The sequence below is a fragment of the Marmota flaviventris genome, chromosome 10, assembly GCF_047511675.1.
Source record: "Marmota flaviventris isolate mMarFla1 chromosome 10, mMarFla1.hap1, whole genome shotgun sequence".
NCBI classification, from domain to species: Eukaryota; Metazoa; Chordata; class Mammalia; order Rodentia; family Sciuridae; genus Marmota; species Marmota flaviventris.
The window spans coordinates 106,097,791-106,125,125 of record NC_092507.1 but is presented as its reverse complement, the minus strand read 5'-3'; the positions used below and the strand labels follow the sequence as shown (position 1 = coordinate 106,125,125).

Sequence of the window (27,335 nt, the reverse complement as noted above, 5' to 3'; positions counted from 1 at the left end):
TCAATTTATCAAAAACAAACTGATTCAAAATGATGGAATAGAAAAAGGCTGTATGCCTAGTTGCTCCGTGGCTCAGAATTCAAGCAAAAAGAGTACTTTACCTCAGTAGGTAAAAGAGATTTCACTAAAATTCAATATTGGAGAGTCAGAGTGTCTTAGAGACTCAAATTCGGGTACATTAAACAAAGAAGAAAATGTACAGTGGAGCCAAGCCCATTACAGCAGGAGCCGTGGTAATAGCACTAGTTCACCATAGAGGGAGAGAGAAGACTGAGACACACACAGAGTTGGTATAGAAAAACCTCAGATCAGAAAAGCAGCCTGAAATTAGCTGATCCACATGGTGCCCTGTGCACTGGTGCTTGAAAATTGATCTCTGCTTCTCAACTGACCATGGACAGTTGAGGAGGGAGCCATCTTGAAGCAGCCATACTGCAGCTGCTGCTGCTTCAGAAGTTAGGAAATCAGAGTAAACACTGTCACATTGTCCCAGCAAGTGCCTACTGTATAGCTTAGGGTGGACTTAGGAGATTTGAGTGAAACAGGCACAGAAAAGACTGTACCCAGGGGTTCAAGTCAGAAAATCAAAAGGGAGCCCAACTTACTTCTCCTTTAAGTCTGGCAACTCACATGACCCAGTGAAGCAGGTCAGGAATCTGAAAAGGTGAGTGTAAATACACTTAGGGACTAAGTCTGGGAAGGCTGTGTTCATGGGCAGCAGAGTGTGTGGAGAACTTGCTCCCCTGTCCCATGAATAGAATTCTTAGAAGAGTCCTGAGATTCAGTAACTCAACAGAGATTGCAATTTCCAGGCCCAAGGGGTATGTTGATCTAATCTGTCCAGAGCAGACACCACCCAACAAAATCCTCAGGCCTGATTAGACCTAAGCTCCACCTACTAGAACCCCCACACACAGAAATCTGCAGCAGTCTCACACTGGGAGTGCACCCATCTGATCTGTGCAGACAAAACTCCAACTGAGGGAGAGGGAAGGGAGAATGCAGGCAAAAAAAGATGGTGGAATAAGATGGACATGAGGGCTGGGGCTGTAGCTCAGTGGTAGAGCACCTGCCTAGCATGCGTGAGGCACTGGGTTCGATCCCCAGAACCACATAAAAATAAACAAATAAAATAAGGGCATTCTGTCCATCTAAACTACAAATTAAAAAAATATATATGGACATCATTACCCTAGGTACAGATATGACTGCACATATGGTGTGACACTACATTGTGTACAACCAGAGAAATGAAAAGTTGTGCTGCAATTGTGTACTATGAATCAGAATGCATTCTGCTGTCATATATACCTAATTATAATGAATAAATTAATTAATTTAAAAAACTCCAACTGACAGTACTTTCCACTCCACTTTCCCTCATATTGATGAAGAGGGAAGCTGAGACTTATTTCACCGAGTTTCAGAATTAGGCCACTCCAATGTGCAACTCAGAGAGCAACACAAAAAGAGGAAGGGGTTACACAAAAATAATTATCTCATACCTAAAATATTCATTGGAAAAAGAAGCCTCTTCAACAAATAGTGCTGGGAAAACTGGAAATCCACATATAGCAAAATAAAAGTAAACCCCTCTCTCTCATCCTGCACAAAACTCCACTCAAAGTGGATCAAAGACCTAGGAATCAGACAAGAAATCCTATACATAACGAGAAGAAAATGTAGGCCCAATACTCCAACATAACACCTTAGGAACTGACTTCTTTAAAAAGACTCCTAAAGCATAAGAAGTAAAATCAACAATCAATAAATGGGATGGCATCAAACTAAAAAGCTTCTTCATGGCAAAGGAAACAATTAAGAACATGAAGAGACAGCCTACAGAATGGGAAAAAAATCTTTGTCACCTGCACCTCAGACAGGTCAGTAATTTTCAGAATATACAAAGATTTCAAAAAACTTAATACCAAAAAAGCAAATAACCCAATCAATAAATGGGCAAAGGATCTGAACAGACACTTCACAGAAGAAGAAATACGAATGGTCAATAAATATATGAAAAAAATGTTAAACAGCTCTAGGAATTAGAGAAATGCAAATTATACTGAGATTTCATCACAATCCATTCAGAATAGCAATTATTAAGAATATAAGCAAAGCTGGAGCTCAGAGACAGAGCACTTGCCTAGTCCATGTGAGGCAGTGAGTTCGATTCTCAGCACCACATAAAAAATAAATATTGTGTCTGCCTACATCTAAAAATATTTTTAAAAATACTTATATATATATATATACATAGATAGATAGTATGTGTATGTATGTGTGTGTGTGTGTGTATATTTATTTATTTATTTATTTATTTGTGTGTGTGTGTGTAACAATAAATGTTGGTGAGGGTACACTCATACATTGTTGATGGGACTGCAAATTGGTGCAACCACTCTGGTAAATAGTATGAAGAGTCCTCAAAAACTAGGAATGGAACCACCATTTTACCCAGCTTTCTCACTCTTCAGTATATATATATATAAAAGATCAAAAATCAGCATACTACAGTGACACAGCCACATCAGTGTTTAGAGCAGCACAATTCACAATAGCTAAGCTATGGAGCCAACCCAGGTTCTCTTCAATGGATGAATGGATTAAAAAAATGTGGTGTATATATACAATGAATATTACTCAGGCATAATGAAGAATGAAATTATGGCATTTGCTGGTAAATGGAAGGATCTGGAGACTATCATGGTAAGTGAAATAAGCCAATCCCCAAAAAACCAAGGCTTATTTTCTCTGATATGTGGAAGCTAACCCACGATAAGTGGGGGAGAGTAAGAAAAGAATTTCAGTAGATTAGACCAAGGGGAATGAAAGAAAGAAAGTGGGGACAGGAAAAAGAGAGTTGAATAAATCTGACATACTATTCCTATGTACATATATGAATACACCACAATGAATCTCACCATTTGTGTACATTCACAAGAATGGGGTCCAAATTAGAGTAGAATATATTCCATGCCTGTATAATTATTATCAAAACAGATTCTACTGTGATGTATAACATAATAAAACAAATATAAATAAATAAGTGGAAGGGGTTAACACTCCCCAACCCTTGCTCACTCTCAGTATATAGCTCAAACAGAAAGAGACAGGTTGTCATGGACAGTGACCATCCATTCTTATCAACTACTTTGACAACCTCAATGGAGATAATTCTGTCATTTTTTTTTTTTTTTTAAATCATTTGTGTGTGTTTGTATGCCCATTTGTATGTGCGTAAAAGAGGATTTTGTTTATTGGTTCAGGATACATACATACACACACACACACACACACATTTTTTTTTTTAGGATTTTTTAATGTAGTTATTTTTCCTTGCCTTATCTTTTGAGGGTTAGGATTTGGGGTTTTTATATTTTGGTTTGGTTTGGTTTGTTTTCATTTGTTTACCTTGTTTCTCTTTCTTTTCTTCTCCTAACAGCTAAATTCTATTGTTCTCTCTTCCTCTCCCCCTTTACTTCATTTCTCCTGTTTTTCTCCTCCTTTCTTATAAACATCACCTGCTACATCTCTTCTGCATTCTCTCTGTTCACTTTTTGATATTATAAACTATTTTCTACTTTCCTAACACATTTTCTCTTAATTAACTGTATTTTACCATATTTTAGAATTAATTGGTTTATATAACTCCTGTCCACACCATTAATGCTGATGCAATTATTACTTCTGTGGATTACATAGTTGATACCTGCTGTTTGCTTTAAAGCCAGATCAAGTTCATGGTTATTGTTTTTACTAATGACAATTGCTGACCACACATTCCCATTTCATGTGGTAATGTTGTATATGTCATAATAGAAACTGGGTATTTATTTTATTGTTTCCATTGGTCGTTGCTATTGTTTGTTTAGCTTTATTTGGTGAGGTGCTGGGAATCTATAGAGACACTACAAATTCGAGGGTAGAAACTCTACTACTGAAATAAACTCAACTAAAAGCACAACCTTACTCCACATACAAATTAATGACAATCTCCAGCTTTAATTTAATACAAAGAATAGATTATATAAAAATCCAAACTAACAATCAGTAGATATGGCTAGGGGTGGGCCCTCAGGTCCTCCCTATAGACATCCTATGGACATCTGCTATGGTAAAACCAGAGGCTGAAGATGCCACACCTATAATGGAGTATCCATCTAGATGTCTTTAGAACACTCTGGCAAGTGAAAACTATACCCTAAAAAGGTCTATACATGAAAACAGAAGATAAATCCCTCTCAATAGATGCATAAAAGCCAACACAGGAATACAACAAACTTGAACCAAAATAAAATACTATTCCTCCTCAGTTCATAATTCCCCAACAACTGGCTCCAAAAGTACTGAGGTAAATGAAATAGCAGATAAAGAATCATTATTAAAATGATCAATGAATTCCAAGAGAATACAGAAAAATAACTGAAGAATTAAGAAAGTCAATAAAGTATATGAATAAGAAATTCAATAAGGAGATAGAAACATTTTCAAAGAACCAAACAGAAATCTTGGAAATGAAAGTCAATAAATCAAATAAAATGATCAGTTGAAAGTCTCTCATGGTAAAGACAGAATCTAAGAGCTGGAAAATAAAGTGTTCAGCCTTATTCAATTCAAACAGCATTAAAGAGAATAAAATAAGTAGCTGGGCACAGCAGTGCACATCTGTAATCCAGCAGCTCGGGAGGCTGACGCAGGAGGATCCTGAGTTCAAAACTAGCCTCAGCAGGCTGGGGCTATAGCTCAGTTGGTATAGTGCCTGCCTTGCATGCATGCACAAGGCCCTGGGTTCAATCCCCAGCACCACCAAAAAAAAAAAAAAAAAAAAACAGCCTCAGCAAAAAGCGAGGACTAATCAATTCAGTGAAACCCTGTCTCTAAATAAAATACAAAAAATAAAAATAAGGGGCTGGGATTGTGGCTCAGCAGTAGAGCACTCACCTTGTACTTGCAAAGTCTTGGGTTCAATCCTTAGCACCACATAAAAATAAATAAAGATATTGTGTCCAACTACAACTAAAAAATAAAATAAAAAATAAATAAAAATAAAAATAAGGCTGGGAATGTGACTCAGTGGTCTAGTGCCCCTGAATTCAATCCCTAGTACCAAATAATAAGAAGAAGAAGAAGAGGAGGAGGAGGAGGAAGAAGAGGAGGAGGAGGAGGAGGAGACGATGAAGTAGTAGTTATAATACATGAGACAACAGTAAGAGACCAAATTTAAGAATCACTGATTGAGGAGGGTTGTAAGATGCACGTTAAGGGAATGATAATCTCTTCAGGGAAATGCTGAGAGCCATAGCCAAGTAGGAATGACGCATGGCATTTTGGGTTGAAAGGTGACCCTGCTCAGGGATTAGGGTGGCTCCGGGTTTAGGTTGGATCCTGCTGGGAATAGGGCGGCTCCAGGTTTAGGGTGGATCCTGTTAGGAATAGGGCAGCTCCAGGATTAGGGCGTATCCTGCTGCCTCAGGCGCCCACTCTTTGGAGTTCCCGTTGAGTTCTCCCAGGGTTCTGAGAGTATTGGTACACAGAGCCCGGTGGAGGGAGTGTATTTTCCCAGAACATGCCTGTAGAGTTGCTGGTGAGAGTTCAGGAATAAAGAGTTGCTGTTTGAATCTACAAGGCTTTGTGGTGACTCGGTTATTTTGTGCCCAGCCAGACTGCGGCAGGGAAACACCAACAGAAAATTTTACAAACCTTTATAATGAGATGAACATCTAGATACAGGAGGCATTCAGAACTCCAAACAGAAAGATCAAAAAAGAATCTCTCCACAATACCTTATAATTAAAATGCCTAATATACAGAATAAGGTTAGAATTTAAAAGCCTCAAGAGAAAAACATCAGGTCACATTTACAGGCAAGTCTATAAGAATAGCTTTTGATTTCTCAATACAAACCCCAAAAGTCATAAGGGCTTAAAATGATGTGTTCCAAGTTCTAAAAGAAAATGACAGTGAACCAAGACTTGATATTATCCAGCAATGTTATCCTTCAAAATTGAAGGGAAAATAAAAACCTTTCAAAGAAGCAGAAACTAAAAGAATTCATGAGTACTAACCAAGCACTACAGAATTTACTTAAAGAAATACTCCACCAAGAAATATCAAAAACAAACTCCAAAGCTCTCAAATGAACAAATTTCAATTGAAGAGTAGCTAAGCAAATAAGAAACAGGACCAAATTAAGCATGATGAATGAATCAAATGGCAGGATTTAATAGATATCTCTCTAATAACATTTAATGTAAATGGTCTCAACTCTTCAATTAAAAGACATACACTGACAGAATGGATTAAAAAATAAGAACTATATGTTGTTTGCAAGAGATGCATCTTACAGGCAAACACAGCCACAGGCTGAAAGTGGAAGGATGGAAATTAATATACCATGTAAATGGAGCCTCCCAAAAAGTAGGACTAGCTATTCTCATCCAACAAAGCAAACTTCAAACTAAAATTAATCAGAGAGACAAAGACAAGTCACTTCATACTGGTAAAGGGAAAAATCAAAAAAGAAGATATCACAATAGTAAATATTTATGCCCCAAACATGAGTACAACTAATTATATAAAAGAGACATTACTCAAATGGAAGCCTCAGATAGACTCCAGTGCAATAATACTGGGTGATTTCAACACACCTCTCTCACCACTGGAGAGGTTATCTGACAGAAACTTGGTAAAGACTCTTTGGAGCTGAAAAATAATATAAATCAAATGTACTTAACAGACACCTATAGACTATTTCATCCAACAACAGCCGAATACAGTTTCTTCTCAGCAGTTTATGAAAACTTCTCCAAAACAGACCATATTTTAGCCCACAAAGCCACTCTTAACAACTAGACAAATACCGATAAAATTCCTTGCATCTTATCAGATAATGGTGGAATGAAATTAGAAACCAAACAACAAAACCCTATAGAAACTATAAACATATGGAAACTAAACAATGTATTTTTGAATGATGAAGAGGTGACAGACAAAATCAAGGGAGCAATTAAAATATTCTTAGACTCAAATAAGAATATTGATACAACATATCAGAATCTCTAGAACACTATAAACACAGTTCTAAGATGAAAGTTTATAGCTATGAGTGACTACATAAGAAAATCAGAAAGTTCCCAATTAAACAACATCCTGATACATCTTGAAAAAGAAGAACAAACCAATTCTAAAATCAGTAGAAGGAAGGAAATAATTAACAACAGAGCCAAAAATCAACAAAATTGAAACAAAAAAAAAACCAATACAAAGGATCAAAAAAAACGAAGAGTTGTTTCTTTGGAAAGATTTTTTTAAAATGGTAAGCCCTTAGTCAACAGAAAAAGACAGAAAACCAAAACAAATAAAATTGGAGATGAAAAGAAAATACCACAGACATCACAGAAATCTACCAAATCATTAGGGACTATTTTGGAAACTTATACTCTAATAAACTGAAAAACCTAGAAGAAACGGATACATTTCTAGACAAATAAGATCTGCTAAAACTCAATCAAGAGGACATAGAAAACTTGACAGACATAGAAAACAGACCAGTAACTTGTAGTTTAATAGAAGCAGTAATAAAAAGCCTTCCAGGGGCTGGAGTTATAGCTCAGTGGTAAAGCGCTTGCCTAGCAAGTGTGAGGCACTGGGTTCAATGCTCAGCACCACAAAAATAAATAAATATACAAATAAATGGTATTGTAACCATCTACAAAAAAAAAAAATTTTTTTAAAAGCCTTCCAACAAAGAAAAGTCCAGAACCAGATAGATTCTCAGCCGAATTCTACCAAACCTTTAAAAAAGAACTAATGCCAATATTCCTCAAATTATTCCATAAAATAGAAAGGGATGAATCACAAATTCATTCTGTGATACTAGTATCACTCAGAGAAAACCAAAAAAGGACACAACAAGGAAAGAAAACTACAAACCAATATCCATTTGAACTTAGGTGTAAAAATACTTGATATTACCAAACCATGTTAAACAACATATTAAGAAAACTTAATGAGCAATTTGGTTTTATTTCAAAGATACAAGAATAGTTTAATATACACAAATTAATAAGTGTAATTTATCATATAAATAGAATTAAGGACAAAAATCACTTAGTCATCTCATGAATGTAGAGAAGGCCTTTGACAAAATTCAGCACCCATTCATGAGAAAAACACTAAAGAAACCAGGGACAGAAGGAACCAACCTCAACATCATAAAGGTTATATATGAAAACCCCAAACCCAAACTCACAGTAATTGGGAAAAACTGAAAGCATTTCGTTAAAGACTGGGATGTCCACTCTCACCACTCCTACTTAATATAGTGCTCAAAATTCAAGCCAGAGCAATTAGGCTGGGGAAGGATATAAAAGGAATAAATATAGGAAAACAAGTCAGATTATCACTGTTTGCAGAAGAAATGATCCTGACCTAGAAGGTCCAAAAAAAAAAAAAAAAAAACCTCCATCAAAAGACTCCTGGAGCTAATAAACAAAGTTGGCAAAGTAGCAGGTTATGAAAATAGCATAAAAAAATCAATAGTTTTCCTATATACCAATCTGCTGAGAAAGAAATCAGAAAAACAATTCTATCCACAATTGTCTCAAACTAAAACCAAAATACCTAGGAATAAATCTAACCAGGAAGGTGAAAGACCTATACAATAAAAAATAGAGAACACTGAAGAAAGAAATTTAAGAAGACACAGCAATATATACATTCACTGCAATCCCCATCAAAATACTAATGAAATTCTTCACAGAACTAGAAAAAACAGTCCTAAAATTAATTTGGAAGAATAAAAGACCCAGAATAGGCAAAGCAATTCTAATCCAAAAAAGCAATGCTGGAAGCATCATAATACCTGATTTCAAATTACACTACAGAGCTACAGTAACAAAAACTACATGACAATGGCATAAAAACAGATACATAAACCAATGGTACAAAATAAGACACGGAGACGAACCCACACATCTACAGTTATCTGACTCCTAGATAAAGGTGCCAAAAACATACATTAGAAAAACATACAGCCTTTTTAACAAATAGTGCTGGCAAAACTGGTTATCCATATGTAGAAGAATGAAACTAGACCCTTCAACTCAAAATAGATCACAAACCTAGAAATAAGGCCAGAAACTATGCAACCCCTAAAAGAAAACACAGGGTCAACACACGGTGGAATCAAATTAAAAAGCTTCTGCACATCAAGGGAAATAATTAGAAATGTGAAGAAAGAACCCACAGAATGGGAGAAAATCTCTGCTAGCTATTCTTCTGACAAATAATTAATATCTAGAATATATAAAGAACTAAAAAAAACTTGCAACAAAAAAGTCAACCCAATTAATAAGTGGCCAAGTGAATTAAACAGACATTTCTCAAAAGAGGAAATACAGGGCTGGGGTTGTGGCTCAGCAGTAGAGTGCTTGCCTAGCACATGCAAGGCCCTGGGTTTGATCCTCAGCAGCACCACATAAAAAATAAATTAAATATTGTGTCCAACAACTAAAAAAATAAATAATAAAAAAGAAGAAATACCAATGGCCAACAAATACATGAAAAAAATGTTAAACATCATTAGTAATTAGGGAAATGCAAATCAAAACTACATTTAGATTTCATCTCTCACACAAGTTAGAATGGCAATCATCAAGAATATAAATAATATTAGTCATCATACTAAAGCGATACATGCATATCCATGTTTATAGCAGCACTATTCACAACAAACTATGCAATCACACTAGATGCACATCAATGTTTAAAAGGGTAAAGAAAATGTGTGATATATATAAAATGAAGTTTTCTTTTAGTCAGTCATAAATAAAAATGAAATTATGTCATTTGCAGGAAAATGGATAGAATTAAAAACTATTATGTTATGCAAAATAAGTCAAACTCATATGCAGAAGTTGGAGAGGAAAGAGAAAGGTGGGATAAGATCACATGAAAATCAAAGGGAAATCAGTAGAGGAAAAGGAACAAAAGAATGTGGAGGGGGAGTGCCTGAGCATGATAGTAGCCAAATTATATTGTTATATCATGTACATGTACAAATATGTAACATCAAATCCCATCATTATGTACAACTATAATGCACCAATAAAAATGTTGGGATAAAAGAATATTGTATAATATTGTGTATATAATGCAAAACTGTTGGAACAAAGTGGCTATTTTACTTCCCTATCCCTTGTGCTATGGTTGTTACACATCTATAAACTCTATAATAGCAAATTTTCTTACAATTTCAAACTTTTTGAAAACATTTAAAGCAGATATACGTGTGTATATACATGTTTGTGTGTGTGCATATGTATTTCTAAAAATTAAGAAGAAAAATATATAGCCTTTAATATTCACATACATATTTACCATTTCTAGTGCTTTTCATTCCTTTTATTGATCCAAGTTTCTAGTTGATGTCATTTTTTGCAGTCTGAAGAAATTCCTTTAGTATTCTTTACAGTGCAAATTTTGAGGTCATTTCAACTTAACTTAGATATTTTTACTTGCATACAGAATTCTCAGTTCGTGGTATCTTTCTTTCAGCATTTCAAAATTGTCATTCCTCTGACATCTAGCTTTCATTGTTATGATACAATGTTAGTCTAATTTGTGTCACTGATCTACAGTGTGACATTTTTCTATCTAATTTTAAAAGTTTGCCTTTCTCTTTGGTTTTGGTATTTCAACTAAGTACCTAGGTATGATTTTCCATTTATCTTTCTTTGAATTTGTCGAGTGCCATGGATATTCAAGTTAATGGTTTTTATTAAAAGCTAGAAATTTTTGAGAAATTCCTTAGTTGATTTTCTTTTGCCCTATTCTTTCTCTCCTCTTTCTCAGATACTCTAATTATATGTTTAAAACTTGATAATATTCTACAAGACCACTAAGACACTATTCCCCTTTTTGTTTTTTACTCTGTTTCCATGTTCCTCTAATTGGATGATTTCTGTTTATCCAGCTTCAATTGCACTAACACTTTATTTGTCTAAATATATTATTAGGACCATACGAAATTGTTTTGTTTGTTTTATAATATTTTACTTTTAGTTCTAGATCATTTTAATCCTAAATTCCCTTTATAGTTTGTTTATTTACTGAGATTCTCTATTTTAATATTTCATTATAACCATTTCTGTCTTTAAACATGTTTATAATAGCTGCATATAGATTTTATCTGTTAAACTTTCAACATTTCGATTATCCAGGGGTCATTTTTTATTGTCTGATCTTTATACTATTGATGAATATCTTTTATTTTCAGTTTGGAGCTACTACAAATAATGCTGTTACATTTCTCCTGACTCTACCCAGAAGTAAAAGTGCAAAATTATGTATCAGCTACTTTTCTATATAATGTCAATAGTTTATGAGATTTGTCTTAATTTTTAATTACATTTACATATTTTAAAAATATGTAAAAATTTTATTACTTCCCAAAAAGCACACATTTAGTACACTGAGAACCACTATTTTCCACTCAAGATTCAAAAACTATTGCCAGGCATGGTGGCACATGCCTATAACTCCAGAGAGTATGGAGGATGAGGCAAGAGAACATCAAACTTGAGGACAGCCTGACCAATTTAGTGAGACCTTGTCTCATAATAAAATGAAAAGAGGACTGGGTATATAGTTCAGTGGTAGAGCATTTGACTAATATGTGCAAGGCCCTGGGTTCAAAACCTTGTACTACAAATCATAAAAATAAACAAGCTATGTATTTAATACTTACTAAACATCAACCATTATTTAAAGACTTAGGAATAAAACAACCAAATGTGACCCTGACATCGTATGCTTACTAGGGCTTTAGTTTGTTTTCTACAAAGTTGATGTCTCTCAAATCTCTTAGACCACAGGATATGTAACAACAAATCCCATCATATTGTAATAAGCTGGCTCCTCCCCCAGCTTATTCACTTTTAAATATATGGGTAAGGATGATGAACACATACATACATAGAGAATACCCACATATATTTTTAAGTTGTTCTGATAATTCTAACTCAACCAAAACGTAAGTGATCATTCTATTACAATTTTAAGAATTGATTTTAATCCAGAAAGATGAAAAACTTTGAAAGTAACTGTTACAGTATAAATAAATGACATAACATTTCTAAATTCTCATGTATTTATTAGTGTTTTAAAAAATTAAAATGTCAAATACCTTTATTTCATAAGCATTCAGTTGTTTGCTTTCTGCTGTACCCTTTTTTTTCAAGGCCTTATTCTGTTAAAAATTAAAAACAAAAAATTGTATTTAGTACTAAAGTGACTCAAACTTATACTGCCAGTGACTTAAGTTTACTAATGGAAATGAAAGTATCACTCTCTAAAACTACAGCGAAAATATTGGTTTGACTTTGAGAATATTTATAAATAGTACCCACCTCCTGCTGAAGCTCTTCAATGTGCTTGCCTTTATTTTCAACTTGTTTCCTTAAATTATTACACTGCAGAATTATGAGAAATTCATTATTTACTCATTGTACTTAATATTCCAGTCAAAATAAACCTTTTCAGATTAATAAAAATATTACATTCAGGTAATATGAAACTCACTTAAAAAGTCGTGCTGTTAAATAATTCCATAAATGTAAAAATTACATAAAAATTATACATTTTAATAAATAAAACCTCAATATAAATTTGAAATTTTTACATTTCTTAATCTCCTTAAAAAGTATCTGAATTCAACTACTTTAAAGTAATATGTGCCTCTTAATGACCTTATACAAAAGGCTGGAATCATATTATTAAATAAGTTGTGAAAAGCTACATTCAGAAACAAAAATAATTATAATATGTTTTCTTCCTTATTATTTTACCTTTCTCATTTCTGAGATCCTTAAACTTATATTTGGGAAAGAAGAATACTGTGATATTCTATCTTCTCCTAACTAAATTATAATTCCTCTCACTAAAATTCCAAATAAACCAATTTTGATATTTCAGTTTGTAAGATTATTTAATATGGGGATGCAGGCAGAACTAGATTACAAGATATTAGCTCAAGAAATATTTGGAACAAAAGCATTACAGAGTCACAGAGCCAGGTATGATGGCGCACACCTATAATCCCAGCATTCGGGAGTCTAAGATAGGAAAATCACTTGAGCTCAAGAGTTCTAGATCAGCCTGGACAACACTGAAATTAGACTTCAACTCAAAAAAAAAAAAAAAAAAAAGCAAACAAGCAGCACAGTACGCATTTCTAAGAGGCCCCAAAGCATCACAGATATGTAAGCTGTTGTAATTTCCATCAAAGTAAAACAAATCTCAACAAATTTTAAAATCACTTTCATTAACACAAAGTACTTTGTTAAATATTTTTCTTACAACACTCCCCTGTATTCATATTCAGCTAATATTCTAAGACTAAATAATAAATGGCACTATTGTTTCTATCTACAAGTGATTTATTTTATCTAAATTTTTACATGTCCCAAGACCACTTATGTTCTCTTTCAGAAAACTCAAAGGAAAAATAAGAAAGAAAAGCTAAACAAGTGAGAAATGTTTCACTAATTTTCATATTAGTTTTATTGGGATATTTATACAAATATAAAACTTTTTATAATTTTATAATTATATATCAAATTCACATAATTTTTATTATTTAAAATAAAAAGTATTTCCATTTTTAACAGAAAAGCCACTTAGATCCTTCTAAGAATAATTCTAAAATAAAAGACAAAAAGTAGGAATCTGGTTATTTTAAATTACTGTAAAGTTATACTAGTACGTTTCAGGTTAACACCAATTTAACATTTGTTCTAAGGATATCTGCTGAACCCACCCAAGTAAAGACATAAAACAAACATAAGGCTCACTACTGGTAGGAAATCCAATAAGACAGTACTGCATTAAGCTAGGAATTCAAAGAACTACACATTCAATGAAAAGATAAACAAGAAATAAAACTGCCATATAAAAGTGGACAGTAAGGAAAACTCATTTGTCTTTACCTTGTCCTTGAATAGACCTTTGCTGAAAATTCATAACCATAAGGTAGGCTCATATGGTTTTATATGCCAACTATATGGTCCATAAAAACTAAAGATGGAGAATTTAAATAGCTCCTGGTTAGTAATGCTTTCAAGAAAATCTTTTTGGGAGGATTATTAACTTCAACCCAAGTTTCAAGGAATTCTCTTAAACAAAAGCCCAGGGAATTATAAAAACCCAAAAGCTAAAGTTTAATGAGTAAAAACCAGAAGAAAGAACAAAGATCAGAATCAGACCTAAAAAGACTTCAGATATTAGAATTGCCATATACAGAATATAAAATAAATATAGAGAAATTAAAGACTTGAAACTATAAATAAGAAATTGGAAGCCTTAGAAGATGACTGAGCAGACTTGAAAAAGAACTATTCAAACTTTTTTTTTATTGGTTGTTCAAACATTACAAAGCTCTTGACATATCATATTTCATGCATTAGATTCAAGTTGGTTATGAACTCCCAATTTTACCCCAAATACAGATTGCAGAATCACATCGGTTACACATCCACATTTTTACATAATGCCCTATTAGTAACTGTTGTATTCTGCTATCTTTCCTATCCTCAACTATCCCCCCTCCCCTCCCCTCCCATCTTCTCTCTCTACCCCATCTACTGTAATTCATTTCTCTCCCTGTTTATTTTCCCATTCCCCTCACAATCTCTTATATGTCATTTTGTATAACAATGAGGGTCCCCCTCCATTACCATGCAATTTCCCTTTTCTCTCCCTTTGCCTCCCACCTCATGTCTCTGTTTAATGTTAATCTTTTCTTCCTGCTATTCCTCCCTACTCTGTTCTTAGTTGCTCTCATTATATCAAAGAAGACATTTGGTATTTGTTTTTTAGGGACTGGCTAGCTTCACTAAGCATAATCTGCTCTAGTGCCATCCATTTCCCTGCAAATTCCATGATTTTGTCATTTTTTAGTGCTGCGTAATGCTCCATGGTGTATAAATGCCACATTTTTTTTTATTCATTCATCTATTGAAGGGCATCTAGGTTGGTTCCACAGTCTAGCAATTGTGAATTGTGCTGCTATGAACATCGATGTGGCAGTATCCCTGTAGTACGCTCTTTTAAGGTCTTCAGGGAATAGTCTGAGAAGGGCAATAGCTGGGTCAAATGGTGGTTCCATTCCCAGCTTTCCCAGAAATCTCCATACTGCTTTCCAAATTGGCCGCACCAGTTTGCAGTCCCACCAGCAATGAACAAGAGTACCCTTTTCCCCACATCCTCTCCAGCACTTGTTGTTGTTTGACTTCATAATGGCTGCCAATCTTACTGGAGTGAGATGGTATCTTAGGGTGGTTTTGATTTGCATTTCTCTGACTGCTAGAGATGGTGAGCATTTTTTCATGTACTTGTTGATTGATTGTATGTCCTCCTCTGAGAAGTGTCTGTTCAGGTCCTTGGCCCATTTGTTGACTGGGTTATTTGTTATCTTATTGTCTAATTTTTTGAGTTCTTTGTATACTCTGGATATTAGGGCTCTATCTGAAGTGTGAGGAATAAAAATTTGTTCCCATGACGTAGGTTCCCTATTTACCTCTCTTATTGTTTCTCTTGCTGAGAAAAAAGTTTTCAGTTTAAGTTAAGTCCCATTTGTTGATTCTTGTTATTAACTCTTGTGCTATGGGTGTCCTATTAAGGAATTTGGAGTCCGACCCCACAATATATAGATCGGAGCCAACTTTTTCTTCTATCAGACGCAGAGTCTCTGATTTGATATCTAGCTCCCTGATCCACTTTGAGTTAACTTTTGTGCATGGCGAGAGGAGGGGATTCAGTTTCATTTAGTTGCATATGAATTTCCAGTTTTCCCAGCACCATTTGTTGAAGATGCTATCCTTCCTCCATTGCATGCTTTTAGCTCCTTTATCAAATATAAGATAGTTGTAGCTTTGTGGATTAGTCTCTGTGTCCTCTATTCTGTACCATTGGTCCACCTGCCTGTTTTGGTACCAGTACCATGCTGTTTTTGTTACTATTGCTCTGTAATATAGTTTGAAATCTGGTATCGCTATACCACCTGATTCACACTTCCTGCTTAGAATTGCTTTTGCTATTCTGGGTCTTTTGTTTTTCCATATGAATTTCATGATTGCTTTCTCTATTTCTACAAGAAATGCCGTTGGGATTTTGATTGGCATTGCATTAAACCTATAGAGAACTTTTGGTAATATCGCCATTTTGATGATGTTAGTTCTGCCTATCCATGAACAGGGTATATTTTTCCATCTTCTAAGATCTTCTTCTACTTCTCTTTTTAGGGTTCTGTAGTTTTCATTGTATAGATCTTTCACCTCTTTTGTTAGGTTGATTCCCAAGTATTTTATTTTTTTTGAGGATATTGTGAATGGAGTGTTTTTCCTCATTTCCGTTTCAGAAGTTTTGTCGCTGATATACAGAAATGCCTTTGATTTATGCGTGTTGATTTTATATCCTGCCACTTTGCTGAATTCATTTATTAGTTCTAGTAGTTTTTTTGTAGACCCTTTTGGGTCTTCTAGGTATAGAATCATGTCATCTGCAAATTGTGATAATTTAAGCTCTTCTTTTCCTATTTTTATGCCTTTAATTTCTTTCGTCTAATTGCTCTGGCCAGTGTTTTGAGAACTATATTGAATAGAAGTGGTGATAGAGGGCATCCCTGTCTTGTTCCAGATTTTAAAGGGAATGCCTTCAATTTTTCTCCATTCAGAATGATGCTAGCCTGAGGCTTAGCATAGATAGCTTTTACTATGTCGAGGTAAGTTCCTGTTATCCCTAGTTTTTCTAATGTTTTGAACATAAAGGGATGCTGTACTTTGTCGAATGCTTTTTCTGCGTCTATCGAGATGATCATATGGTTCTTATCTTTAAGTCTATTGATGTGGTGTATAACATTTATTGATTTCTGTATATTGAACCATCCTTGCATCCCAGGTATGAATCCTACTTGATCGTGGTGCACAATTTTTTTGATGTGCCTTTGTATCCAATTCGCCAGAATTTTATTGAGGATTTTTGCATCTAGGTTCATCAGAGATATTGGTCTGTAGTTTTCTTTCTTTGAGGTGTCTTTGTCTGGTTTCGGAATCAGGGTGATGTTGGCCTCATAGAATGAATTTGGCAGAGCTCCCTCTTTTTCTATTTCCTGAAATAACTTGAAAAGTATTGGTAATAATTCTTCTTTAAAGGTTTTGTAAAACTCCGCTGTATACCCATCTGGTCCTGGGCTTTTCTTGGTTGGTAGTCTTTTGATTGCTTCTTCTATTTCATCCATTGTTATAGGTCTGTTTAAGTTGTGAGTATCCTCCTGACTCAGTCTGGGCAAATCATATGACTTAAGAAATTTATCGATGTCTTCACTATCATCTATTTTATTGGAATATAGGTTTTCAAAATAATTTCTAATTGTCTTCTGTATTTCTGTAGCATCTGTTGTGATATTGCCTTTTTCATCCCGTATGTTAGTAATTTGATTTCTCTCTCTTCTTCTCTTCGTTAGCATGGCTAAGGGTCTGTCGATCTCATTTATTTTTTCGAAGAACCAACTTTTAGTTTTGTTAATTTTTTCAATAGTTTCTTTTGTTTCAATTTCGTTGATTTCCGCTCTGATTTTAATTATTTCTTGCCTTCTGCTACATTTGCTGTTGTTTTGCTCTTCCTTTTCTAGGGCTTTGAGATGAAGTGTGAGCTCATTTATTTATTGGTTTTTCCTTTTTTTGAGGAATGACCTCCAGGCAATGAATTTCCCTCTTAAAACTGCTTTCATTGTGTCCCATAGATTCCGATATGTTGTGTCTGTATTTTCATTTATCTCTAAGAATTTTTTGATTTCCTCCTTTATGTCTTCCATAATCCATTGATCATTCAGTAACATATTGTTAGAACTATTCAAACTTTAATTGAAAAAGAACTTCTAGGGGCTGGGGTTGTGGCTCAGCAGTAGAGTGCTCGCCATGCACGTGCGAGACCCTGGGTTCGAGCCTAAGCACCACATAAAAATAAATAAGTGAAATAAAGGTATTGTGTCCAACTACAACTAAAAAGTAAATAAAAAGAAAGAAAAAGAACTTCTAGTAATACAATTTATTTGGTCTCACCAAATAAATGTTGAACAAATTTAAAGAACATCAGTTTGAAGCATCATGAAGATATTTATTACTTTGCCAGAGATAGTACATGTTGCATGTATTTCTTAGTCCTCTGTTCTTTAGGCCATCAAAACCTATTCCCTTATTTGTTACTCAATAAGATGTATTTCTACCAATTTTGTATGTCTTAAAATTAGCAACTATCAATGCTAAATAAAAGCTTCATGAATTCCTTTGATTTTAGTTTCAGCTGCATAATTTTACAATTTAAAGATTGATCAATAAAAATTGACATGACATTTTAAAAAAACTTCCCTTGAGAGTTAATGACTATACTTTTCTCTTGCCAACTTTTCCTAAAAACCATCTTTATAACTGATATAACTATATATTTTAAAATGTACATATTTATACTAAAATGATGATATCAGAGCTATTAACTCTGGGGTTTTTTTGAGGCAATACTAAACCTTACTGAATTTTTAGTGACAATGTTCAATAAATTAATAATTACAGCAATCACATATTTCAAAATAGAGGAACTATAGTAAGACGAGCTTCAGGGCTCATAGACCTTTTATTTATAATTGAAAAAAAAAAGATAATTTACAACTCACAACCACCAACACATATCTTCTGTTTTAATTTTTCTTTTTTTTTCTTTCCTTTTTAGATAGACATGACAGATGAATGTATTTTGACATATTATACATACATGGAGTATAACTTCCCATTCTTGCAGTTTTACATGACGTGGAGTTACATTGGTCATGTATTCATATATGAACATAGGAAAATTATGTCTGATCATTCTACTCTTTCCTAGTCCCATCCCTCTCCCTTCCCTTTGTTCCTCTTTGTCTAATCCAATGAATTTTTATTCTTCTCTCCCCACCTTATTGAGTGTTAGCATTTACATATCAGAGAGAACATATGGCCTTTGATTTTTTGGGGACTGGCTTATTTCATTTAGCATGATAGCCTCCAAATCTTTTCATTTACCATCAAATGCCATAATTTCACTCTTCTTTACGACTGAGTAATATTCCATTGCGTATATATACATATTCCATTGTGTATATATACATTGTGTATATACTACATTTTCTTTACATTTATCTGTTGAAGGGCACCTAGTTTGGTTCCATAGCTTAGCGATTGTAAATTGAGCTGCTATAAACATTGATATGGCTGTATCACTGTAATACGCTAATTTTAAATCCTTTGAGCAAATACCAAGCAGTGGAATAACTGGGTCATATGGTGGTTCCATTCCAAGTTTCTAAGGAGTCTCCATACTGCTTTCCAGAGTTGTACCAATTTGCAGTCCCATAACAATGTATAAGTGTACCTTTTTCCCCCACATCCTTGCCAATATTTGTTACCTGTAGTCTTGATAATTGCCATTCTTACTGGAGTAAGATGAAATATCAGTGTAGTTTTAATTTGCATTGCTCTAATTGCTAGAGATGTTGAGCATTTTTTCATATTGTTGGCCATTCATATTTCTTCTTACGTGAAGTGTCTGTCCAGTTCTTTTGCCCATTTATTTATTGGGTTATCTGGAGTTTTCCTGGTGTTAAGTTTTTTGAGTTCTTTATATTTCTTGGAGATTAATGCTCTGAGGTACAAGTGGCAAAGATTTTCTCCCATTCTATAGGCTCTCTCTTCACATTATTGATCATTTTCTTTGCTGTGAAGAAGCTTTTTAGTTTGATATCAGTTTTGAGTATGAATGGATGCTGAATTTTGTCAAATGCTTTTTCTGCATCTATTGAGATAATCATGTGATTCTTATGTTTAAGTCTATTGATGTAATGAATTATGTTTATTGATTTTTGTATGTTGAACAAGCCTTGTGTCTCTGGAATAAATCCCACTTGATCATAGTGCACTATCTTTTTAATACATTTTTATGTGATTTGCCAGTATTGTATTAAGAATTTTTGCATCTATGTTCATCAGGTATATTAGTTTGAAGTTTTCTTTCCTTGATGTGTCTTTGGTTTTGATATCAGGGTAATACTACCTTCATAGAATGAGTTTGGAAGGGTTCTTCTTATTCTATTTCACGGAATAATTTGAGGAATTATTGATGTTAAATTCTTCTTTAAAGGTCTGGTAGAACTCGGTTGAGAAGCCATCTGGTCCCAGGCTTCTCTTTGTTGGTAGGCTTCTGATAGTGTTTTCTATTTCACTCCTTTTGTTATGTTTAAATTTTCTATGTCCTTCTGATTCAATTTGGGTAGGTCATATGTCTCTAAAAATTTCTCAATGTATTCATGATTTTCTATTTTATTGGAGTACAGATTTTCAAAGTAGTTTTTGATTATCATCTGTATTTTAGTAGTGTCCATGGTGATAAGTCCTTTTTCATCACGAATTTTAGTAATTTGAGTTTTCTTTCTCTTAGTTAGCTTGACTAATGGTTTATGAATTTATATTTTTCTCAAAGAACCAACTTTTTTGGTTGTTGATATTCTGAAATTTTTTTGTTTCAATCTCATTCATTTCAGCTCTAATTTTAATTATTTCCTGTCTTCTACTGCTTTCTGTGTTGATTTGTTCTTCTTTTTCTAGGAATTTGAGATATACCATTAGGTTGTTTATTCAGTGACTTTCTGTTCTTTTAATGAATGAGCTCAATGCAACAAACTTTCTCTTCTTAGAAGCACCTTCATATGTCCCCAAAATTTTGATGTTTTGTCGCAGAACTCATTTACCACTACGTATTTTTTATTTCATCCCTGACTTCTTCAGCTATCACTGACCATTCAATAGAGTATTATTTAGTCTCCAGATGTTAGAGTAGCTTCTAGTTTCTATTTTATCATTGATTTCTAATTTCATTTCTTATGATCTGATAGAGTACAAGGTATTATTTTTTTTTTGTATTTACTAAGAGTTTCTTTGTGGCCTAAGATAAGGTCCATTTTAGAGAAGGACACATGTGCTACTGAGAAGAAAGTACATTCAATCACTGATGGATGAAATATTCTATATATGTCTGTAAAGTCTAAATTATTAATTGTAATTACTAATTGGTGAGAGAAGCCTGTTAAAGTCACCCAGTATTATTGTGTTGTGATCTACTTGATTCTTGAAATTGTGAAGGGTTTGTTTGATATGTGTAAATGTTCCATTGTTTAGGGCATATTTAAGATTGTTATATCTTGTTGATGTATAGTTCCCTTAAGCAGTCTGAAATAACCTTCTTTTTCCCTTTTTATTAATTTTGACTTCACATCCACTTTATCTGATGTGACAATAGAAACCCCTGCTTGTTTATGAAATCCATGTGAATGATAAGTTTTTTTTCCCCATCCTTTTACCTTCAGTTTGTGGATGCCTTTGCCTATGAGATGAGTCTCTTGGAGACAAGAGCTATTAACTTTGGATATCTTGACTGTCCCCAACCCAACACTATTCCTTCTGTCTGTATAAGCTAATGAAAACCAAATTTATTTAAGCTTACACTACTTTCAAATTTAAATTATCTTCAAAATTGGAGCCAATTAAAATTACATGGCTTTTTATTAAACCATTTCTTTCTTTTCAAATGTTTAAAATATATTTGATACAATGCCCAGAAATTCTTAAAAAGGTTTTAAATTACCCCAGTTTATGCTTAAGTAAATTGTGCATAGAAACTAAGTATTTTATTTACCAGAATCTTCAGGTAGAAGAAAATGCTGTTTATTATTAATTAGAAGTCAGAACTTCAGAAAGTGAACTACACTTTCCAGAGGACTGTGCATTATATGGAAAATGTTTAGGACAACTGAGTCATGAGGTTCAGACAGGGGAGAAGTAAATTAGGATGAATAGCCAGACAAGTAAAAACACTTCACATAAACAAGAATAAAGATTTTTCTGTAACTCTAATTTTAGAAATGGGAGAAAGATGATTTCTAAAAGCATTTTGCCATTTTAAGTGTCTACAATAAATATAAGTTGCTTAGAGTATGAAATTTGGGGGAAGGGAAAACTAATGAGGTTTTTAATAAAACTTTGCTCTTTGAAGCACTACACAAAACCCATAAATCCAGGGTTCCTTAAAGAAACCTGCAATAAAAAAAAAATCCCACATTCCCAAAAGCCTCCAAAGGAGAACTGAGATTTCTTTGTGCAGAATGTATAAAGGCTGGCCCACAAGAATGCAGTAATACTTATATTGCTACAAAGTTTTCATTCTCAAACATTTTGCAGTTTGAAAATACCTTGTTTTCTAATATCTTCATTTGTTTATCTTTTTTTAAAATTTCACATTCGATGCTTCGAGCCTAGAAAATATTGACATTAGATTAAAAATATTAACAGAATTTCTATTTTCTTCTGTATCTTTTAGAAATGAAATTCTAAAGCTTAGTCCTTTATGTCTATAAAAGTGGTTATCAGCTCTCCCAGTTTATTTTGGAATCCTTTTGAAAAAGAAATCATCTTTGTACACGTAAGGATATAATGACTAGCTTGATTCAATTATCTCACAATGTACACACATATCAAAATATTACTTTGTAAACCATACCATAAATACATGTAATTTTTATCTGTCAATTAAAAATAGAAATCATCTTATTGTTTATATGTCAATGTTTATCATTCTTACCTTAGCTCAAAATCACTTTGCAACATTTTTATTAGCTTTCCCAGTTAATCCTGAATCTTTTAAAAACTATTATATATAAATGTTTATAATGACTCAAATATCTTTCACAACAGATATTATTATCTCTTAGATAATAATTTAAAGTTGAGGAAACTGAAACTCATATAAGTAGAATATTATGAAATAATAAATATCTAAACTAAGGTAGTAGATTGGGGGAAACAAATGTAATGAAATTAAATGTAAGGCAATCAAATTAAAAAGTATTTATAATTTGAATTCTTTCTGTAAACTATTTCAATAAATTAGTTGAAATCCAATCATAGAAAGCAGAAATATGCTAATAATTTGACATATATTTTGGGTTTTTTTCCTTAACTCATCACTAAGATTTTCTACATTGGCAAAAATAGACTATACTTTAAATTCATAATGAAGGACTTTGTAAATTAAATATCAAATTCATGTTTCCCTATCACATACAACAACGGCCTGTTGTCTGTAGTAGCCTCTGACACAAATTTTTAAGTACTAAATTACATAACCAAGTATTTAGTGCATTAAACTCATTTGCAGGTTGAATTCAGAATAACTAATAAAGTTAAAAGAAAACAATGGATTTTGGAGAGGAAGGGGAGCATAGTATAGTCTTCAGATTGTAGAAGACCAGCTCTACTACTTGTTAGTCATGTAACCTTTCAAAGTTATTTACTCTTAAGAGATTTGATTTCCTAATTCATAAAATAAGAAAAAAATGAATTCTAGTTAAGCAAAATAACACACAGAAAGGACCTAGAATGTGCCTGGTCCATTATAAACCCTCTACTTTCCACTAACTCCTATTTATAAGCCCTTGAACTATTTCTATAGTCTTACAGTTTTCTAAAGTATCAATATGATTAAAACAATACTCAAAATAAAACTTTTCAATAACATCAAACTCCTAAATATAACTATGTTTCCTTAAATGATCCACCTTCATCTTTCACCCTCATCTCTCCACCCTTGTCTCTATCTATCATCTCTCCCTACTCTCTCCATTATTACAACTATCTTAAACTCCACTTTTTAGCAACAGTAATTTTGTTTTAAGTACTGGGAATTGAATCCAGTACCTCACATATGCTAGACGAACACTACCATTTGCCACATTCCCAGCCCCCTTTTTAAAAAAATCTTATTTTGATACAGGGTCTCACTAACCTTCCATGGCTGGCCTTAAAGTTGCAATCGTCCTGCTTCAGATTCTGAGTAACTGGGAATAAAGGCTTGAGCCACCATGCCCAACCACAATTAATTTTTTATCATTGCCTAAATATGCCATCCTCTGTCATACTTTTAGGCGTTCCCATATAATATGTGTGTGTGTTTAACTGGGAATATTGTTATTCTCCTGTTATACTTGTATCCATCCCTCTACCTTCCATTAATTCCTATTAGTCTAAGTGAACTGAATGTCACTTCCTCCAAGAAGCTTGCCCTGATTTAAGGTTGGATTAGATGTCCTTTCTATAAATTCTAATAGGATCCATACACAGGACCTATGTTTCGATCTGGCCAGCACCCATTCCTGCAAGGACTCCTTTACTGTAAAATTCCACAGTAATTCTGCTCAGTTCATATAATTTGATGAGGACTGACTCTTGTCTTCAGGAACAGGTATGTAGCTCAAGTCTTCAACCATTACTCTATCCCCTAGACACAATGATTGGCTTAGGAATAAGTAAATTGAACTAGGCCAGAATCTTCCCCAAAAATGTTTTCAGAGCTTTCAAGACAACTTTAATAGCTTTCCAACTGATTCTAGTGCTTTTCATCTCTCCCTACTCCATTCTCTCCCCCCAAAAAAGACTTTATTCAATCACAACTGTCCTACCAAAGCAAATGATATCTGAACACAGCTCAGCACCCAGAAAAATGCTAAGCATATATAATAATATGTGTAAATAATATCTGTCAATAAATGAAAACATAAAGCCTTCATAATCTAGCATGATCTTTCTATTTTGCTATAATTTTGTCCCACTGTATATTATATATTAAACTGTATAATCATGTCACATATTTTGTACAATTCCAATTTGTGATAATATTTCCTAAAAACCGTTTTTTTAAGTACTGGAATTGAATCTAGTACCTCACATATGCTAGACAAACACTACCATTTGCCACATTCACAGCCCCCCTTTTTAAAAAATCTTGTTGAAATTGTATTCACCAAAATATAACATGAACTTCTTAGTTTATTCCACAGCATGAGGCTTTTATTTAGCCAAAAATGTAAATCACTGTTAAATATTGAGCATTCATTACTAAACATAATACTTTTTTCAGTTACAATCTATACATTTATACTATACCTATATTTTTAAAAGGTTAATGCCTTAAGACAGTCCCCATATCACAACTTATTTACACAACAGTATATGTCACTTTTTTAAAGACATAATGGTGGTGTTTTATGATTTGAGATTCTGAGTACATATTATTAAATATAACATACATTTTCTTCGCTCTTGTCCAATTTAAATTTAACTTCATCTCCTTTCTGTTTTAGCTCTTCTTTCATAGACTCCAGTTCACTCCTAAAAGGAAACAGAAGAGTGACATTATAATCCAATTTTTATTTTATTTCATTTCTGACATTTTTTAATGATTGACTATTTTTTTTTTTTTTTCATTTTGTTTGGTAATTATTTTTATGTGTTAATACCAATAGGCACACTTCCATGCCCATATTTAAATTAATTTATATATTTGTTTTAAAATTAATCACCTGGATTTTTATAGTCATTTTTCTATTTTTAAGACTCCTAGGAAAAAACACATTTTTTTAAGCCAAGATTTCATTTTAAATGTTTTCTTAAGTCATAAATCAGTCATTACTCTAAGACATATCCAGAATTTTATACAAATAAATTAGGATTATAAATACAAATAATTCTAATTAAGAACTACATGACTAAAATATGTGCACATACAAATATTACTGTATATACATAAAGTATCTCTGAAAACATATACAAGAAAATAGTGATGATTCTGGAGAGGGAAACCAGATAGCAGGAAGACAATGAGTAAGAAACTTTTCCCATGTGCTTCTTTGTCCCTTTGAATTTCATACCATATACATGTATTATCCTTCCAAAAATACTTTAATTAAAAACCTGTCTTTTGCACATGAAAATAATGGTGCTTTTCTCAATAGGATACTTAAAAGCCATTTTTCTAATTTTAGTCTCCCTTGTTATCACTAATATGTTGCGAGAAATAATTACTGTTTGTGTAAAACAGCTGGCTTCCTGAAAACTGAATGCAGAATATTAACTCTAAGTGAGTGTTAAATTTATGATCTTACTGTTGGAAAGTATATTTACATTTAGACTTCCATAAGTCCATATAGAAGATAGGCATGTTAAAAAGAAATTATCCAAATAACTTAAATTCTCTTTAAAAAGCATCCTTTCGGTTGGGGATATAGCTCAATTGCAGAGCTATTGTGAGGACCTAAGTTCAATGCCCCGCATAGCAAAAATAAAATTTTTGATTTAAAACTAAAATGTGGCCTCGCTTTGAAATGTGTCTTCAAACTGTATAGTGGCTTATCATAGATATTCAACCTATTAAGACATTCAACCTATTAAGATATTCAACCTATAAATAACAGCTACTTCTGAACAAGAAAATTAAGCAAAAAGGACAAAAGCAATCATTTTATAGGTATAATAAAAGATGACTTTCCAAATCTGGAAAATAGTAACAAACTAACAATTAGTAAGCACTGACTATGTGCCAGTTACTACACTCAAATCTGTATTCATAATGCCTCATATAATCTTCAAACAATTCTATGAAGATAATATATTAGGTCTAAAGATTACAAATAATTTAAAATAAGAGCAAGTTTTAAAGACCACATTCTTTAACCAAAAGTAAAAAAACAAAACTTCAAAACAAGTACAAACAAAAGTTCCCAAATATCTGGAAATCACCTAGATTAACAATGAATTTAAAAGGAAACCTAAAATACAAAACCAGATTATTTAGAAAAAAAAATAAACATGGAAAGTGAGTATCAAACCCATATCATAAATTCACAGCTGTGTTTAGAAGTAAATGGCTTAAAGTATTTTTTATTATTTAAAAAAGAAAAATTAATATCAACATAAAAATTTTTAAAAGAACTGAAGACTGATATTTGACTTCAGGCAGGCAAGAAATTTCTAAGTATAAAAGAAATGGCAAAAATAAGAAAATCAAATTTAATGTAAAATAAAAATGACAGATTTGAGAAAATATATGCTATAAATAAAATAGATTAATATTTTTAATGCTTAAATAAGTCCAAAAGAAAAGACCTCAAGCAGGGTATGGTGATACATTCCTGTAATCCCTACTGGGGAGGTTAACGCAGGTAAATCTCAAGTTCAAAGCCAGCCTTACCACAACTTAGACTGTCTCAAAATAAAAATTTAGATGGGTTAGGGATGAAGCTCAGTGGTAAAGCCTCTAGCACCAAACAAACAAAAAAAAAAAGAATGCCTCAAAAGATTAATGTGCAAAGATAATTAATGTGCAAAGACAATTTCAAAAAGAAGAAATTCTAAGAAGCA

At 33.1% G+C, this 27,335-nt stretch overlaps 1 protein-coding gene across 2 annotated transcripts in view; it reads right to left on the bottom strand.

Annotated features, from left to right (window-relative positions):
- Sycp1 (synaptonemal complex protein 1) overlaps positions 1 to 27,335 on the bottom strand; it is a 115,874-nt gene that overhangs the window by 29,392 nt on the left and 59,147 nt on the right. For both annotated transcript variants that reach the window (XM_027940303.2, XM_027940304.2), the window contains exons 20-22: positions 25,226 to 25,307; positions 12,414 to 12,476; positions 12,191 to 12,253 (exon numbers count right to left, since the gene is read on the bottom strand). In XM_027940303.2, the coding sequence (XP_027796104.2) occupies positions 12,191 to 12,253; positions 12,414 to 12,476; positions 25,226 to 25,307 (208 nt within the window). The remainder of the gene's footprint in view (positions 1 to 12,190; positions 12,254 to 12,413; positions 12,477 to 25,225; positions 25,308 to 27,335) is intronic.